We start from the raw sequence: 17,347 nt of genomic DNA, 5'->3' as shown, positions 1-17,347 counted from the left end.
CATTTCACATAGCATAATTCTTTCCTGCGGGAGGCTGCCCTGTGTTTTATAGGATATTTAGCGGTATCCCTGCTCTCTCCCACTAGATGTCAGTAGCACTCCCCCAATCAAGACCATCAAAAATGTCTAAATATTTCTGAGTGTCCCTTAGGGAGCAAAATCACCCCCGAGAACCACTGTCATAGGTAAGCACAGCGGAGTTTCTTCTCCCAGGAGGCGCTGGGGTGAGTCAGTGAAGGTGTCCTGGAGTACTGAGATGCCAGTACATTTTCCCCAGACATGCCTTGGCTATGTTTGTGAGGGTCTCTTGAGTCTTCTGCAAGGTGTATTTAGCCTCTTTCTTTATTTCTTTGCTTCCAGGCTGTGGTCAGTGCCATCAGAAGGTTTCTAGAGGGCATCACGGACTTGCACCTCATCTACACCCACCACCCGCTCCTGCTCAGGTTCTTCCTGTTGTATCCAGAGCTGATGAGTAGGTTTGGGCATCGTGTCCTGGAACTTTGGTTCTCCTGGGAAGAGAGCAGCTATGAGGAGCTGGATGATGTCCCCGCTGCTGGGCAGCCCACCCTTCCTGCCAGCTTAGCAGCCTTGTTCCACATACTCAGAAGCAGCCCCAGCATCCTGCTTATTTTGCTAGTAGGTAACCACATGCTCATTTCTGCATTCAGAGATAGTGGGGCGCCTTCTCTCTCTCTCTCTCTCTCTCTCTCTCTCTCTCTCTCTCTCTCTCTCTCTCTCTCTCTCTCTCTCTCTCTCTGCTGGTTTACTGAGGTCATGAGGTACCAGCACCTGCTTCTGCCCACCTCTGGACGTAATGCTGTTCCCATGTGAATAGGAAGCCCTTCTGGCTGGCAGGTGCCTGGTTCCTATAAGTCTGTCCCCTGGCCTAAGTCTGATGGCAGTCTGCTCACTGAGAGATATGTCCCCCTCTCCTCCCCAGGGGATGTAGCAATGAGATGCTGATCTCAGCCACCATTCCCTCTCACCTCCCTGTCTTCTCTAAAGCAGATTCTGTTAAGAAGGGCTTAATATCAGAGGAGTCCCCTGAGATGTAGCTGGAGATGTCTGATTGCAGAGGGACTGTGCCTTTTTTCCGCCATGACTAACATGATAATGGTCCACGTGCAACACACTCCCCTGGGCATACCCAGAATAGTCAGAAACACCAGTGCTTTTTATGAAGTAAGACATCCCTATAATTTCTGTCAGGTACATCAGATAAGTGAGCTGCCTGTTGTCTGCAGTTTATAAAACACTGACTTTAACTTCATCTTTTTTTCTTTCATTCAAGAAAGCACATTGAAAACAAATTAATGAGAGTGATATTACAGAGTTAACTGTTGTAATTTACATGTTTAAAAAATTATTTGTACGCCCTCACCAGTATCGCTAAGTGGATAGAGCATTGGCCTGAGCACCAAAGGGTCATGGGTTCGATTCCCAGTTAAGAGTGAGTACCTGGTTTGCAGGCTTGATTCCCCCGGCCCCAGTCAGAGCACATGCAGGAGGCAACCAATCAATGTGTCTCTCTCACATTTATGTTTCTCTCCCACCCCCCCTCCTTCTCCTTCTCCCCTCTCCCTCCCTTTCACTCTCTTTAAAAATCAGTGGAGACTGGCTGGTGTAGCTCAGTAGTTGAGCATCAACCCAGGAACCAAGAGGCCACTGGTTTGATTCCTGGTCAGGGCACATGCCCAGGTTCCAGGCTCGATCCCCTATTAGGGGCGTGCAGGAGGCAGCCAATTGAAGATGTTTCTCTCATCCGTGTTTTTATCTCTCTATCCCTCTCTCTCTCTCTCAAAAAAAAAAAATCAGTAAACATATTTAAAAACCAATGGAAAGAATATCTTTGGGTGAGGATTAACAAAAATAAATTAAATTAAATAAAAATTATTTGTACATTTGATACTTTGTATTTAGTGAGCAATTACTAGTGACAGGTCCTAAACTGTGGCAGCACACCAGCATAGAAAACACTTGGTTTAGAGCTACTGCCTTCATTGCTAGTTCACCTGCTCGGCCCCTCCTTAGTGCAGGAAGAATGGCACAGCCTATGAGGGACAATGAGATGACTTGGATGTTCTTATCATCAACAAACACCATTCCCTGACTTCATTGGAGTGATGTGGTGAAAATAACACGTGCATGTTATATATCACACATCCTTAGGTACCAATCTCTGTCAGCATTTACACCTGCACACACTTCCCACTCGGACTTTCATCTTGTGAAGTCACACATGTGTTGGCTTGATAAGGACCACATTCATGCTTTGGCTTTCTTGGAGAGAGAAAACCGGAGAAGGAATGGGTTAAAAATAAAGCATTAGTGCATAGGGGAAGAAGGCAAGATGGGACAAGAGGGAGAGTAGCAATGAACAGAGCTAAGATACTGGATTTTCTTTGTCAGATGAAGCGTTCTTCACGCAGTAGGTACTTTATTTGCTGACGCATTGAATTAGGGGTTTGGACAGATGCAAGTCTCTCAAAAAAAGGTGATGGGTGGAGAATTTGGATCTTCTGAGAGACATACTAATGATGGTATCTTTTTCTTCTTTTCTTTTAAAAGGATAAGAAATAGGTTGAGAGAGATTTGCCCAAGGTCATAGGAATTGAGATTAAAACCCAGATTTGGACTCTGTGTCTGATGTTCTTTTCAGTGAACTGAGCTAACTCAGAACAAGAGAGAAATCAACCTTGATTCAGTGTTCCATCTAATGGAAGAGCTGTTCATTTGAGCACTGCGGATTGTTAACGTAAAATAAAAGGCCAGGGTGAAAGGCAACAATGTATTAAGATCCAATCAGGAAGCACCGATTCAGGCAGAAACCCAAATAGTGTTCCAATGAGGAGGTGAAGGCCAATTAGTGAGAAAGGAAAGGGGAACAATTACTTGAATAGAAGGAAGGAATTTTTATGGGTGTTAATAAGCTAAGAAAGGATTTTCTTTTTTTTTTTTTTTAATATATTTTATTGATTTTTTACAGAGAGGAAGGGAGAGAGATAGAGAGTTAGAAACATCGATGAGAGAGAAACATCGATCAGCTGCCTCCTGCACACCCCCCACTGGGGATATGCCCGCAACCCAGGTACATGCCCCTGACCGGAATCGAACCTGGGACCTTTCAGTCCGCAGGCCAACGCTCTATCCACTGAGCCAAACCGGTTTCGGCGAAAGGATTTTCTAAAGGTGCAAATAAGCTAACATGGATGATGCTGATTCCAAAGAATGCCTTTAATTTTCAGTTTTAGTCTTAAGGTCTGCTTTCCTGTTATCTTTGCAAACTTGTTTGGAATACAGTGTTGCTTTAGGCTCGGTGCAAAGGCTGTTTTGTCCCGTTTTAACGTTTTAACGTTCCAAAGGTTTGAGGAGTAAGATGTGCAAGGCAGTTCTGGGATGGCAGCTCCCACTCCATTTGTTGTTGTTAATCCTCACCCGAGGGTATTGTTATGCCCAGATTTCAAGATCCCCAAGGAAACCACACCAGGGAACTAGCCAGTCCGATGCAAAAGCAGAGGGTCTCTTATACAAGCTTGCTTGGTCCCCCCCTTGCCTCCATTACTGGGTGCAAGAGAGAGCCCCGAATCCCAAGAGAACAAAGAATTTATAGGGCTTGGGGTGGGGGGGGTGGTTTGGGGCAGGGTGCAGCTAGGGTCTGGTTACACAAAGACAGGGGTGTGGCCAGCATACTTTTGCCCCCCCCCCCCCCCCCGCTTTCCCATTGGCCGAGATAAGGGCAGGCTGAGTAACTGATACACCCTGCGGCTTTTTCTTGGAAGAGGGGTTAAGGACACAGCCATCAGTCCTGCTCTGTCCTTTCAGGTATATTTCCATTGGTTTTTAGAGAGAGTGGAAGGAAGGGGGAGAGAGAGAGAGAGAAACACCGATGTGAGAAAGACATGTTGATTGGTTGCCTCCTGACCAGGCCAGGGGACTGAGCCTGCAACCGAGGTACATGCCCTTGCCTGGAATTGAACCCCGGACCCTTTAGTCCTTGAGCCAATGCTCTTCCCACTCCATTTTAAGTGGCTTTGTTTACATTAACCACTGATGAGGGAATCTGAGGCATCAAACCACTAACAACTGTATTAACTGCGTGGCAGTAAAGGTCAGGCCGAGTACTTGGGTGGTAAGAAGGGCACAAAGGTGACATAAATGCTGATCCTCAAAGAACTTGACCAGTGAAAGGGTTGCCAGGCCAATACAGCAACATACAGGAAGTGTTTATTGTAATTCAGGGACAGGGAGGAGTTTGGGGTGGTTCTTGAGCTTGTGGGATATGTTGCAGGAGACAAGGTTGGAGAAAGACAGAAAGGAGCAGGTTTTTAGAGGCCTTGACTTCAGTCATTCACTTTTTCCTTTATCATACATCTGTTTGGTATTTACTAGGCATTCGGATACAAAGATAATTCAGTTAAGGTTGGTCAGTCCTTTCCCTCGAGGAAATCACAAATGCTTGTTTCGCAAACGCTCTGTCACCTTGTAGAGGCTTATAAAGATGGAGGCTTCACTGAACTTCAGTTTTCTCAACGTGTAAAATGGAGATAACGGGAGGATAAAAGAAAGAACACGTAGGAACACTCTTGGTATGCTGCACACAGCACCCTGGGCTGTGGGAGTGGCGGAGAGTCTGAGCCCCTCTAGGCTTACCAAGTCCTGGTTGCTCTGGATGTCTTCCACCCAGATCCAGACTGGACCACAGAGAATGTGAATCTCAGAGGAGCTTATTGAATTGCCCAAGGTCCTATCGCTAATGAGGGTCATGACCAGGATTGGAGCCTAAAGTTAGTTTTGCACTAACTCAGATCCTAAAAACACCAGTGATAACAACAACAAAACAGCAAGGAACAACTTTGTTGTCTGTTATATATAACTAGGGGCCCGGTGCACGAAATTCGTGCACTGGGTGTGTGTGGGGGGGGAGGGTCCCTCAGCCCAGCCTGCCCCCTCTCACATACTGGGAGCCCTCAGGCATTGACCTCCATCACCCTCCAATCGCAGGATCGGCCCCTTGCCCAGGCCTGACGCCTCTGACCTAGGCGTCCAGCCCGGGCAGCGGGGACCTGCAGCTGCAGCGGCCCCGCGATCGTGGCCTTCGCTTTAGGCCCAGGCAAGGGGCCCCTAGCTCCTGGGACTGCCAGCTTCGACCGTGCCCAGCTCCCATCCCTGGCTCCACCCCTACTTCCTGCTATCACTGGCCAGGGCGGAAAAGGCACCTGATTCTCTGATCATGGCTGGGGGGCAGGGCAAAGGCGGCCCCAGGGCCGCCTTTGCCCTGCCCCCCAGCTCTTAGCTCCCCCCTGGGTTTCCAATCACTGTCAGTGGCAGGGGGCTTCTTCCTGCTTTCCCTTTCGCCTCCCTGCATTGTGCCTACATATGCAAATTAGCCGCCATCTTGTTGACAATTAACTGCCAATCTTAGTTGGCAGTTAATTTGCATATAGCCCTGATTAGCCAATGAAAAGGGTATCGTAGTACGCCAATTACCATTTTTCTCTTTTATTAGTGTTGATTCCTACCATTTTCCCCCAACTTGTAGCCACAGGAGGGGAAAAGAGTCTAAAAATATGTGTTGGTACCAATTTCTGTTTTCGATATGGGTAATTAACAACTGAAAACATCGCTGTTAATTGCCACTCTTATCAATGGGTGGTCTTTCGTGTAGGTGGTTTAGATGTGAAAAAACGATGATGTCACAGACGCTCTGTTTGTTCCCTGCTTGGCCGTGGCACCCTGGTTGGTCCAGTCCCAGAGAGCTCTTGACAGCTGTGAGCAGGAGAGATTACAGAGTGGGCTGTGTTCTGGCCAGAGCCTTCCCACTGGCCCATGTGCAGGGCGCACACATTCCCCTGGCATTCACATGGCCACCAAAGGCTGAGTAGCCCCCTTACTTTTGGGCCCTTAAGATGTACTAACTCAGGTTTCTGAGGGACCAGATCTGGCAATCAGGCAGGCACTTGCTGTTGGTAGAGGAGGACCAGGAAACTGGTTTGGCCTTGGGCCCTGTGACCTTGGGAAAATCACACCCCCTCTGGGCTTCAGCCTCATGTTCTGTGAAGTAAAAGGGTTGATGGGAATGAACTGAGATTCCCTAGCCTTCCCATTCTGTGATCCTCTCCTTCCAGAGATGTTTCTCAACCCTCCAAGGAGACATTAACTCCTAGTTACCAGGCCACTGCTTTAACTCCTTCATTAACTCCTAGTTGCCATGCCACTGCTTTAACTCTTTCATTAACTCCTAGTTGCCATGCCATTGCTTTTTTGCTAGGCAGATTACTTCGTTTGCCCCAGTTTCCTCATATGAAAAGTTGAGGTGACACCTACCTGGAAGAGTTACTATGAGGACAGATACACTCAGCTACTATTTAAATACAGCATAGTACCTGACAGTTTTAGGCCTTAATTGAGTGGCTGCTATTGAGATTAGAGTTGTTTCTCTGGCAGCTGTGGAGGTTTGTGAAGAGCCAAGGCCAGACACTGTGCCATCCAGTGATCAGCACATCTGGAGCTGTCTGGTCTGGAGCCCTGTAGTCATGTTTCTGCGCGTCAGGAGCTGAGCTGATCTTCCTGGAAAGAGTGTCTGTGTGTGACCTTGGGCTCATAGCACTTAGCCCTAACTGTCCAAAGGAATTGGCTTGTTGGAGCTGGTAGGTGCCAGGAGTTATCAGTGGGAGAGCCTGTGGCGCAGCTTCTGACTGGCTGTGCCTTTAACATAGACTCGTTAAAATGACTGTGAAAGCGAATAAACTCAATGTCCTTGCCCACCTTCTGAACCCAAGGCTTTTACAGCTTGGAGCACAGATAGCCAGACTGCCATGGTAGAGGAATGGCCTGACCTGGTCCTCTGAGTCTGCCCTAACCCATCAAGTGGCACCTCCATCCCCCTGTCCTCTTTTCCCTTAAGGCACACTCAGGTCTGCTGTCCTGAAATAACCTTTTCTTGACCCTGATGCTTCCGTTTGCATGAGAGAGGCATCCTAGAAAGTAGAAAGCTCTTTGGGCTTGGAATTAGGTGAAGATGCTTTCAAATCTTAGCTGTGCCACATACTGGTTTATGTGACCTTTGACATATCATTGTCCATGTAGGAAATGTCCACACTGTAGAGAATTTTTATGAGTTTATTTGAGCCAAACTGATGACAATTACTGGGAAGCAAAATCTCAATGCACTGAGAAAGTGCTCCAGGGAATGGTGATGTACTGATCAGATGTGCTGATCACTGGGTGGCACAGTGTCTGGCCTTGGCTCTTCACAAACCTCCACAGCTGCCAGAGAAACAACTCTAATTTTAACAGCAACCACTCAGTTAGGGCCTAATAAGTCCTGCAGCTTATCTTATACTTTGGACTCAAAGAAGACATAAGGAAGGTTACATGAAAGCCATTGGTGGATTAGAGGGGGGGAGGAAACAAATGGGGGTGGGGGCTGGGGGCGCAGGGGGAATCTCTGGGATTGGATAAAAAGTGAAATGGAGCCGAAACCGGTTTGGCTCAGTGGATAGAGCGTCGGCCTGCGGACTGAAAGGTCCCGGGTTCGATTCCGGTCAAGGGCATGTACCTGGGTTGCGGGCACATCCCCAGTAGGAGATGTGCAGGAGGCAGCTGATTGATGTTTCTCTCCCATCGACGTTTCTAACTCTCTATCTCTCTCCCTTCCTCTCTGTATAAAATCAATAAAATATATTTTAAAAAAAAAAGTGAAATGGAGAGAGGAATAGTTCTTTTCCATTGCTGGGTATGAGATAGTGAACAGTTATAGCACATACTGGTAAAGATGGCATGTGTGCCCTGAGGGATGTGGAAAAGGAGATTACTCTGACATTTCAAAGGCATGATGTTTTAGTTGTTAAGAGACAACAGAGAGGCTCACTTTTAAGGTAAAGATTGACCTTTGTCAAGGAAGCTACAGGCCTAGGATGTGACTACCCACCAGGACTCGCATTTAGTTAGGAATTTTTAAGTCCAGACCATCCTATGTGGTTACCTTGGATCTGAGTTTGTAGGGCCTGCCATGCTGGCCTTCCCTGAGCGTGTCAGCTTTCCTATGTGGTCCCTTTTTCATCTACATCATGTAAACTCTCTAAGCCTCTGTGTCCTCCTGCTTAGAAGGGACTACAGGATGTCAGGCTGGTACATAATGGGTGCTGACTCAGTGAGCACTTCTTTCCCCAGGTTCTGTGGTACCATCATCCTGAGCCCTTTCCCAACCCCTCTCTTCTCGACTGTCTGACGGTCTCTAACCAGGATGCCCTTTGAGCTCTGACTGTCTTCTTTCCTACTCAGGATCTCATCTCTTCCAGCCCCGTGGATATAGCCCGCAAGGTACTGATTGTCCTGAGGACCTTTTTGAGAAGGAATGAGGATGTCCAAGTGAGTGGTCTCATCCGAGGTCACTTCCTGCTGATCCTACAGCATCTGCTGGTGGAGTATGGGGACTCGCCATTAGAAGGTCAGTCTGCAGAGCTGGGGGCACGTTTTAACCTGAAAGGTCAGTAAGACATGGGCCTCTCTGCCCTGAAGAGGTCTGCTCCAGGAGAGAAGCAAAGTTTTCTCTGCAAAAGATAAGCCAGTCGAGTGTGGCATCAAACTAAACTTTACCTCCTCCCTCTCACTGGTGGGTGGGTGCTCCACGCGTTTGGTTTGGTGTGCGTTTGTTTGTTTGTGTGTGTGTGTGTGTGTGTGTGTGTGTGCGTGTGTGTGTGTGTTTATGTTTAATGACTGTGTGTTTAGCATGGGTGGGTGTGTTTAAGTATGGGTGCATGTCCCCACCCCTCACGGCATGTGCTGAGAGCTGTTTGTCACAAGAATGGCAGCCTCCAGTTGGTGAAAAGAAAGCTGGAGGTGGGGGGAGGCCAGGGAGGCAGCAGCCAGCAGGAGCTGGGGACGGGAGGGTCGGTGGTGTATTAGAAGCTTCCGGGGAAATCCAGGATAGTCTCCAAATCTGGAACGGGACCCCCCGAAGCCAAGGAAGCTTGACGTTTGGTACAGTATGAAGACACGCAAAGGCTGAGACTGGTTTGTCTGTCCCTATTTTTAGGAAGCTGAATTTTTAAATTAAATTTCCAAGCGATTTAGTGCTTGGAAATTGGAGGAGAGCTGTGGCACTTGCACTTGGTCCAGTCCTGATTTAGAGGGGGGAGGTATAAGTAGATTTAAGGGTGCCTGGAGGAGCTGAGTCCTTCCTTTGCAAGGAAGGATGAGCCCCATCTAACTGACAACAGTGTTTAAGAGCCATGCGATTCTGTGGAAACAGGTAGTGGAAAAACTGTGGGCATTGGGTTCAGATTTGGGTTCAAGTCCTGGCCCTGCCATTTATTAGCTGTGGAACCTTGAAGAAGTCACTCAGCCTCCCTAGGCCTCAATTTTCTTTACTGCAAAATAGGAATAAAAATCCCTGTTTCACATGGTTTTAAGGGGATTAAGTGAAATAGTGAATTTCTGGCACCGAACACATATTGGCCCTCAGTATGTCAGTTGCCCCTGTGCCCAAGGAAGAAGGAAGAAGGCAGGAAGTAGGAATAAATCCCAACAAACCTTTTAAGGCCCATGGGTACCTGTCTGACCTTGAGGAGATCTGGGCGTCAGACCCCTGACCAGCCCTCTTGTTCCTCACAGCCTTGGGGAACCTGCCGTTGCTGCTGAGCCTCCTCTCGGTCCTGCAGCTAAGGAACGAGTCGGAACAGGAACTGGACAGCATGGCCATGAAGCTCCTTCACCAAGGTGCCAGCTTGAAGGCCCGGGCTGGGTGTGCCAGGGTGCTCCTTTCTTCCCTCCTTTCATCCCTGTGGGCTTCTTGTTAGCTGGGACCTTTCAGATCTCTCTGTGTTTATTCCCTATGAGTGAAATAACACTCCCCAAAATAGATGTTTATATAAAATGATGTGATAAGCACAAGCAGTGGAGTTGGGAAGGCCTGGGTTTGTTCTTAGGTTAATCACTAGCTATAAGACCTTGGACAATCACCTCGCCTCTATAAGCCTTATGTTCCTCACAGGTAAAATAATAGTATGACCTGATTTAGGGTTAAGATAAGGAGTAACTGTAGGTCTATAATTCCACACAGTGCTTGGCACACAGCAGGTTTTATATTGGGGTCATGGGGGCAAGGAGTGGCAATTCCCCAGAGGGAAGGTATGTGTCCTATAGAAGTCTATTTTACAGTGTAGTAACTGCTCTGATGAGGGCTGAGGGAGCACTGTAAGGCACTTGAGAGGTTAAGGAAGGCTTCATGAGGGAGGTGAACTTTGAGCTGAATCTTGATTGCTGAATAGAATTAAGGAGTTAGTCCGATGGGGGTGATATGAGAGAGAGAATATGGCAAGTTCAGGGCATTGCACCTGGATGGTTACAGAGCTCCCCCGGGAAGGTGGTTAGTGCCCCGTTGCTGGGAGAATGCAGAGGCTGGGTCTTCTTCCTGTTAAGGGTAGCAGGTTGGCCTGGATGACCTCTGCACACCCTCCCACCTGGAGTCTGTGCTGGCATGAGCTGTTAGAGGATGCCCCTGGGCCACCTAAACTAGTGCAGTCTGCTGGAATGCAGCTGTGGGCTGCTTTCCAGGTGTTTGTTCAGATGGAGGGTGTGAAGATGCCTTCGGGCTTCTCACTGTGTTTCCTCTCATTGGCTGTAACACTGAGGAGGCTTGGTTTGTGTGTGGTCCCCGAGACTGAAATCGTCATCTGAGGGCAGTGTGAGGGCAGTGTGAGGGCAGTGTGGGGGCAGTATGAGGGCAGTGTGGGGGCAGTGTGGGGGCAGTGTGAGGGCAGTGTGAGGGCAGTGTGAGTGCTGATGTGCGGTAAAGCCAGAGCGCTGCGCCGTGGTGTGGGGACTCTCATCTTTCGCAGTGAGCAAGCTGTGTGGGAAATGCAGCCCCACGGACATGGACATCCTGCAGCCTTCCTTCAACTTCCTGTATTGGAGCCTTCAGCAGACCACCCTGGGCAGTCAGAAAAGAGGTGCTGGGGCCCAGGCTGTGACAGTGAAGAGGAGGGGTGCTGGGCAGTGTCTGTGGCCCTTGCTGCCCTCGGTTTTTCCATCTTAAAAAAATAAATGGGGATGTGGCTGGACCAGATGGTCATAAGGTCCTTTCTGCTTCTGATAACCTGTGGTTCTGGAATGAAGCTGGGACCCTTAGGAGCTCCAGCTGACCCCTGGGTCCATTCACTGTGTGCGTGAGCCCTCTTCGGGTGCTAACTCAGCATTGTGGCACTGAGCTGGGGCTCCTGTGTAACTAACTCATGTGGCCCTGCCTTGTGGACCCTCTGCAGCCGCTGCAGTGCTCCTGAGCAGCACAGCTTTGATCAAGCTCCTGGAGAAGATGCTGGCGCTCACCTGGGCCGGGGAGGGCTCGCCCGGGACCACGCTGCTCTGCTCTGCCTGGCTGCTCACTGCCTCCTTTTCTGCCCAGCAGCATGATGGCAGTCTCCAGGTTAGTCTCTAACCCCGGTGGCTTTGGTGGCCTGCAGTCACCTGCTGGGTGGCATAAAGATTCTGAGGTCTGGTCCCAGATCTATGGCTTATTAGCTGTGTAACCTCGGCAAGATATTTAACTTTCTGAGTTTCAGTTTTCTTGCCTACAAAATGGCGGGGGGGAGGGGGTGTGTGCAGAAATACATCCAGAGTTGTTGTCAGGAAGTTTAGATTAATCCATTTAGCACACCTGGATCACCTACATGCCAGGCTGTATTATAGACACAGAGGAATAATTAATGAATACAGCACACCCCTCCCCCCCACCTGGGGGAACATGTATTTGTAGGGTAAAGAGAACAATATGGGCAAAGGCATGAAGCCGCACAAATGTAGGACAGGGTGTGCATATTTGGAGAGGGGGCGCGTATTCTGTAGCTGGAATGTATGGAGCGGACTCTCAGGCTGGATAGGAAGGCAGAAGCCTACCTGTGACCTTGAAGTGCTGGGTGGCAAGCTGTCATTGTGATTGTCCGAGAAGGTGATGCAGGGAACCGGGGAGCTGCGGACATGCCCACAAAGCCCCTCCTTTCCTCTCAGCCCCTCCGCCGGTAGGACTTGTCATCCAGGGCCTTGCAGAGCTCCTCTGTGGGCTCCGTAAGGTGGCTGCTCCCTGTGGACAGAAACCATCTCCTGGTCTTCGAGGTGTCCTCACACTGTGCCCAGCCCTGTGCCAATCTAGTGTCAAGCACACAGTAGTGTAGGAGTGAAATCACTTTTAACATTTGGCCCCTAGGGCGGCAGCAATCTGTGGCGGATCTAGGCTACAGCAGATCTGCAGTGTGCAGAAACCTTCCCTGCTCTGCTGTGTGAAGCTGTTGGACCTCCCCACATGCCTGCGGTCACCTGCTGGCTGGAAGCCTGGCCTTGGCTCTGCCCTGGCCCTCAACTCACACCTAGCAGTTACCTAATACCTAAGGCCTCCCCACTGCTAGCGCCTAGGCCTGATTGTTCATCCTCACCGCGAACAGGGCCTGTTCACCATCCCCGCGCCCCCAGCCTCTCCCCTCTGCCACATCTGCCCGCACAGCCAGTCTGTCCACACGTCCCTGCTGCCTACACTCCTGTGGCTTTTGGTTCTGCACGTGGCTGCTGAGACCCTGCTTACTTCGCTCCGCCTCCTGCCCTGGTCTCTGTTCTCAGTCAACTGCGCTCTTTCACATCTCCAGACCTTTGTTTGTTTGTTTTTGATTGGTTTTCAATAGCCTTAATTATTAAGACAGTTTTAGATTTGCAGAAAAATTGAGCAGACAGCACAAAGAGTGCCCATATAACCCTCACAAACTTTCCTCTATTAACATCTGACACTAGTTTGGAATTTCCATACCTTTATACACACCTTCTGCCTAGAACCTGCCGATTCCACCAGCCAACAAGCATTTTTGAGGAACTGCTTTGCGTCAGAGCGAGATAGATCCGAGCAGAGTAGCTCCTGCCTTCAGGCAGCTCCTGTGCTGAATGAGGAATGCAGAGCAGACTCAGGGCTTTGAACCTGCCACCCCTCCTACCCGCCGTTTGCTCATTCCTTTGACGTTAAGGAGCACATGCACCAGTGCTGCCCCTAGTCTTTTCTTCACAATAGCTCTGGAAAAAATGAAAGTAGGTAGCATTGTCCCCATTTCATTGATGAAGGAAGTAAGGCAGGCAAGAAAGTGCAGTGACTTGCCCACATCCACACAGCTGGCCAGTGACAGAGCCAGGATTTTGATTCCGGGCTATGTGACTCCAGATCTAAGTTAGTTGGGTGGTGGACTAAGAGGAGACTGAACCACCGATGAGGCCAGGGAAGTCCCCTAGTGGAGGAGGTCCTTGATGATGGGGGAGATTTGGGAGAAACGGGATTCTCCAGGGAAGGTTTGATTTCCCTCTTTGCGTTCCTGAATCCAGGGCTGGCGAGGCCCACAAGATTCTGTGTGGCCTCCTCTGTCCTTGATGCAGCTGGTATGTGCGTGGGTAGAACTGATACTGGGGTAGGTTATTTTCTGTCCAAGCTCCCAGATTATGGGAGTTACCCTTTACCCCCTGCCCTGCCAGGTTCACCAGACACTGTCCGTGGAACTGGACCAAGTACTGAAGGCCCTCAGCTTTCCAAAGAAAAAGGCCACGCTGCTCTCAGGTGTGGGCCCAGGGGCGGCAGCAGTAAAAGAAAAGCTCTTCCCCTGGATTCTGAGATGGACCACCCTTCCCAGTCCAGCCTGTGGTCACCCATTATTATCGCCATTGTTTCCTCTTCTGACAGAGCGGGTGGAGGTGGGGAAGAAGGCAGGGACTGGCTGTAAGGGGTTTCTTGCTTTCAGCTGCTCTCTTGCGCTTCCTGCGGACAGCCCTACAGCAAAGCTTTTCCTCTGCCCTGGTGACTCTGGTGCCCTCAGGAGCCCAGCCACTGCAAGCCCCTGAGGACACTGTCCTAGCTCCACTGGGAACATCACAAGTGCTGTCCCTGGTCATTGGACTGCAGAACCTCTTGGTGCAGGTAAGGCCCTTGCTGACTGAGCCCTGGTACTGGAGCCTGTTCACCCAGGACAAGAGCAGGAAGGAGTGGCTGCCTCTCAAAGCCTGGATTGATATGGAACTTTTAAGGTTATGGTGACCTGGTCACTGTTTTAGTTTAGAAATGAAACTCAGATTGGTTCATAACTGAGACGTTCAGGGGTCAGTACTGGCTTCAGGCACAACTGGGTCCCAGAGGCTCAGACAATGTCACTAGAACTGCCTCAGTCGCTTGGCTTTATTGTCATGGGATGGCAGGATGACCCACAGCTGCTCCTGGCGTATATCCTTCCAGCAAAAAGGAGGTTTCTCTCTTTCCCTAGAGTTGAGTCTCATTAGCCTGGCTTGGGTGAAGTGCCAATCATTGTGGCTGAGGCATGGGATGCTCTCATAGGCCTGGCTTGGGTCAGTGCCCTCTCCTGGAGGTTATGGTCAGCTCTCCATAACCCACGTGGACTGAACATGAGAGAGGCATGGTTTGCAAAATAAAACTGTTCCAAGAAGAAGGAAGAATAGAGCCTGGACAAGCAAAAACAGTAGGTGTCCACCCAAAAGGGGTTTGTGTTTTACAGCCTAGAGGGCTCTTGGAGATCATTGTTTATCCAGCCATCGTATACTGTGAAGGGTGGTGGGGGCATGGAGATAAGTCAGGAGCCTGCCTTTGAGCATTTAACAGTTGGAGGGAGGATGGTGCCTTGTAGACGGGTGATAACACAGTGCGGTCAGTGCTGGACTACAGCACTGCACTGTGGGGCCCAGGATGTAACTAATAGGCTGGTGCAGGGTGAGTGTGGGGCTGGCTATCAGAGAAGGCTTCCCAGGGAAGGTGCTTGAACTGGGCTACAAAGACCAAATTACTTGTCCTAGGTTCTCAATGGCAGGGGGCGTCAGAGATCCGGACAGCAGTACCATTTCAGTCTGATATGATTCATTCCCTGTCCCTGGCCTTGTGTCATATTTCCTGCCCTTGATTCTTCCCTTTCAAGGAGCTTACTGTCTGTTATTTTCAGATATGAGCTGCTCGCACTGTAGGGTGACCCAGGCCCCAGACATTTATGCTGTTTGAATTAGACTTGGACTCTCCTTTCTTGCCCTTCGATATTTGCCCAAGTCAGACAGTCACAGGTCCACATGGTCTGATCTGATGGCGAGGTACTCATAGGGCAAGAAGAGCGAGGTGGGGCAGCCAGCAAATGAGTGAGAAGAGTTGCAGAGACTTCCTAGGAGAGAAGAGGGGCCTTGATTAGAGTAGGTTCCACTCGGTGCCCAGATAATGACTGCACTAGTATGATATGGCTGTTGATTGTGCAAGATTAAGGATTGATCCCCACTTGGCCTCTCTGAAATCAATAATCCTATATAATAAAAGCCTAATATGCAAATTGTTCAACCGGGAGTTTGACCCCTCACTATGACATCTGCTGACCACCCACTGCCCGGGTGCTCAGACACACATGTAAGTATGTATTAAACAGGCATTGACAAGTGTCTGGTTTGAAGAGGTACAGAGGCTTAGCCTGCTCAGAGCAGCCACGTGTCTTCATCTGGCCCTGCACCTGGAGGTTCAGAATGAGGCTCTCTGGACTGGTTGGTTTTGCTTTCTATACTTTTCTAACCAGGGTCAGATGGTCTCGGTCAGAAGCTCTTTCAGGCTTACTCCTCTGATTCCGGTGCAGATGCGACATCCCTGGGGAGTCTTGGGGGAGGGTAAGGGTGGGCCTGAGAAATATTCTTTGTGGTCAGACTTGGCTTTCTGATTGAGGTGTGAGTGGAATGTGTTATCAGATTGGAAATCAGGGAACTAATTAGTTTTATAAGACTTGAGGCTTTGAGTGCAAGGGTCAGTCCTACAAGGAGATGTTGATGTCAAGTTAAGGGTCTAGGAGAGTAGGAGGTGGGGAGGATGGAGAGATAACCTTTCCTGAGTAAGCACTTGACCTGTTATTCACTCATTACAGCTCTGTAGGTAGAAATTATCACCTCAGTTTTCTAGACAAAGAAACAGAGTCCTAGAGCTACTAAGTAACTTGCCTGAGTCACACATTTTAGGACAGGATTCAAACCTGTTTTTTGGCTACAAGACCCATGTTCTTTCAGTGTCCCAAGACGTGTCTCTTGTGAACAGGAGCCATTGTTACCTGAATGGTAATCCCTGGTTTTCCTAATGCCCAGTGGCCCTACCTCTTCGCCCATCACCCAGGGGGCCCTTGCTGGTTGTATGGGGTGATAGGACACATGGTCAGAGAGTGGCGCTGTGCCCACAGCTCCTCACCAGGTGGGGAAGCTGGGGCATGCTAGTCCATGGCTGTATGGTCTTGCATACCTGTCAAGAGGCTGGAAGTGCCCACTGGTTAAGAGTGAATTTTAGAAGAAAGAAAAAAAAAGTGAATTTTAGGCCAGAGAAGGAGAAAGGGCACAAAGCTGTTAACCTAAAAAGAAAAAGACCTTTCAAAGTGAAAGCCAACAAGCATTTATTTGAGATTTTAAAAAAAGAACAGCTTTTCGGGAAGCACTGATTCAGGCAGAAATCCAAACAGGGTTCCAATTAGGAGGCAAAGGGTATTTATGAGAAAGGGAAGGGAGCAATTACACCCATAGAGGGAAGGCATTTCTATTGGTGCAATAAGCTAACATAATTCTAAGCAACGTTTTAAATTTTCAGTCGGTAGCCATCAGTCTGCTGCCTCCACCCACTGCCTGGGTGCTCAGACATAACATCTGCTTTCTTGTCATCTTTACAAACAGTTCTTTGGGACACAATGTTGCTTTGGGCCCAGTCAAAATATTATTTTGCCCTGTTGTCACATTCCAATAGCTCGAAGCATGAGACCTGCAAGGCAGTTCCTTTGAATTTTTAAGTGGCTCCATTTATATTATTATTATTATTATTATTATTATTATTATTATTATATATTTTTACAAGGCCAAGGGTTTGGTTCTTGACTTGCCACTTACTATCCATGTATCCTCAGGTCAAGTATTTTCTCTCTGGGCCTCATTTTCTCGCTGTAAAATGAGGTGAGTGGGTTATCTCAGTGGTCGGCAACTGCGGCCCCTTGAGTGTGGCTCTTCCACAAAATACCACGTGCGGGCGCGCACGTACAGTGCGATTGAAACTTCGTGGCCACACTCAAGGGACCAAAGAGCCGCATGTGGCTCGCGAGCAGCAGTTTGCTGACCACTGGGTTAGCTCAACCACGTCCACCTTGTAGGCCATAGGGGTTCTGTGCAAGAGACTCAGGGCTTGTTAAAGTGGGGGCATGCCTCCCTGTTATGCATTCCACTAAGATATTCACCATTTACTGGGTATTTACTCTGTGCCAAGCACTGGTTAAACACTATGTCCATTTCTCATCTAACCTCTCAGCAACCCAGGCCATCTTTTTATTCC

General features: G+C 49.1%; 1 protein-coding gene across 1 annotated transcript in view; it reads left to right on the top strand.

The window, feature by feature from the left end:
• The window catches only part of MEI1 (meiotic double-stranded break formation protein 1), a 62,025-nt gene that overhangs the window by 38,138 nt on the left and 6,540 nt on the right, over positions 1 to 17,347 (top strand). The window contains exons 20-26 of the mRNA XM_059680790.1: positions 361 to 636; positions 8,284 to 8,449; positions 9,616 to 9,720; positions 10,842 to 10,952; positions 11,265 to 11,425; positions 13,501 to 13,582; positions 13,764 to 13,939. Coding sequence (XP_059536773.1) covers positions 361 to 636; positions 8,284 to 8,449; positions 9,616 to 9,720; positions 10,842 to 10,952; positions 11,265 to 11,425; positions 13,501 to 13,582; positions 13,764 to 13,939 — 1,077 coding nt within the window. The remainder of the gene's footprint in view (positions 1 to 360; positions 637 to 8,283; positions 8,450 to 9,615; positions 9,721 to 10,841; positions 10,953 to 11,264; positions 11,426 to 13,500; positions 13,583 to 13,763; positions 13,940 to 17,347) is intronic.

Source organism: Myotis daubentonii, chromosome 2, assembly GCF_963259705.1.
Source record: "Myotis daubentonii chromosome 2, mMyoDau2.1, whole genome shotgun sequence".
NCBI classification, from domain to species: domain Eukaryota; kingdom Metazoa; phylum Chordata; class Mammalia; order Chiroptera; family Vespertilionidae; genus Myotis; species Myotis daubentonii.
This window is presented reverse-complemented; position numbering and strand designations above follow the sequence as displayed.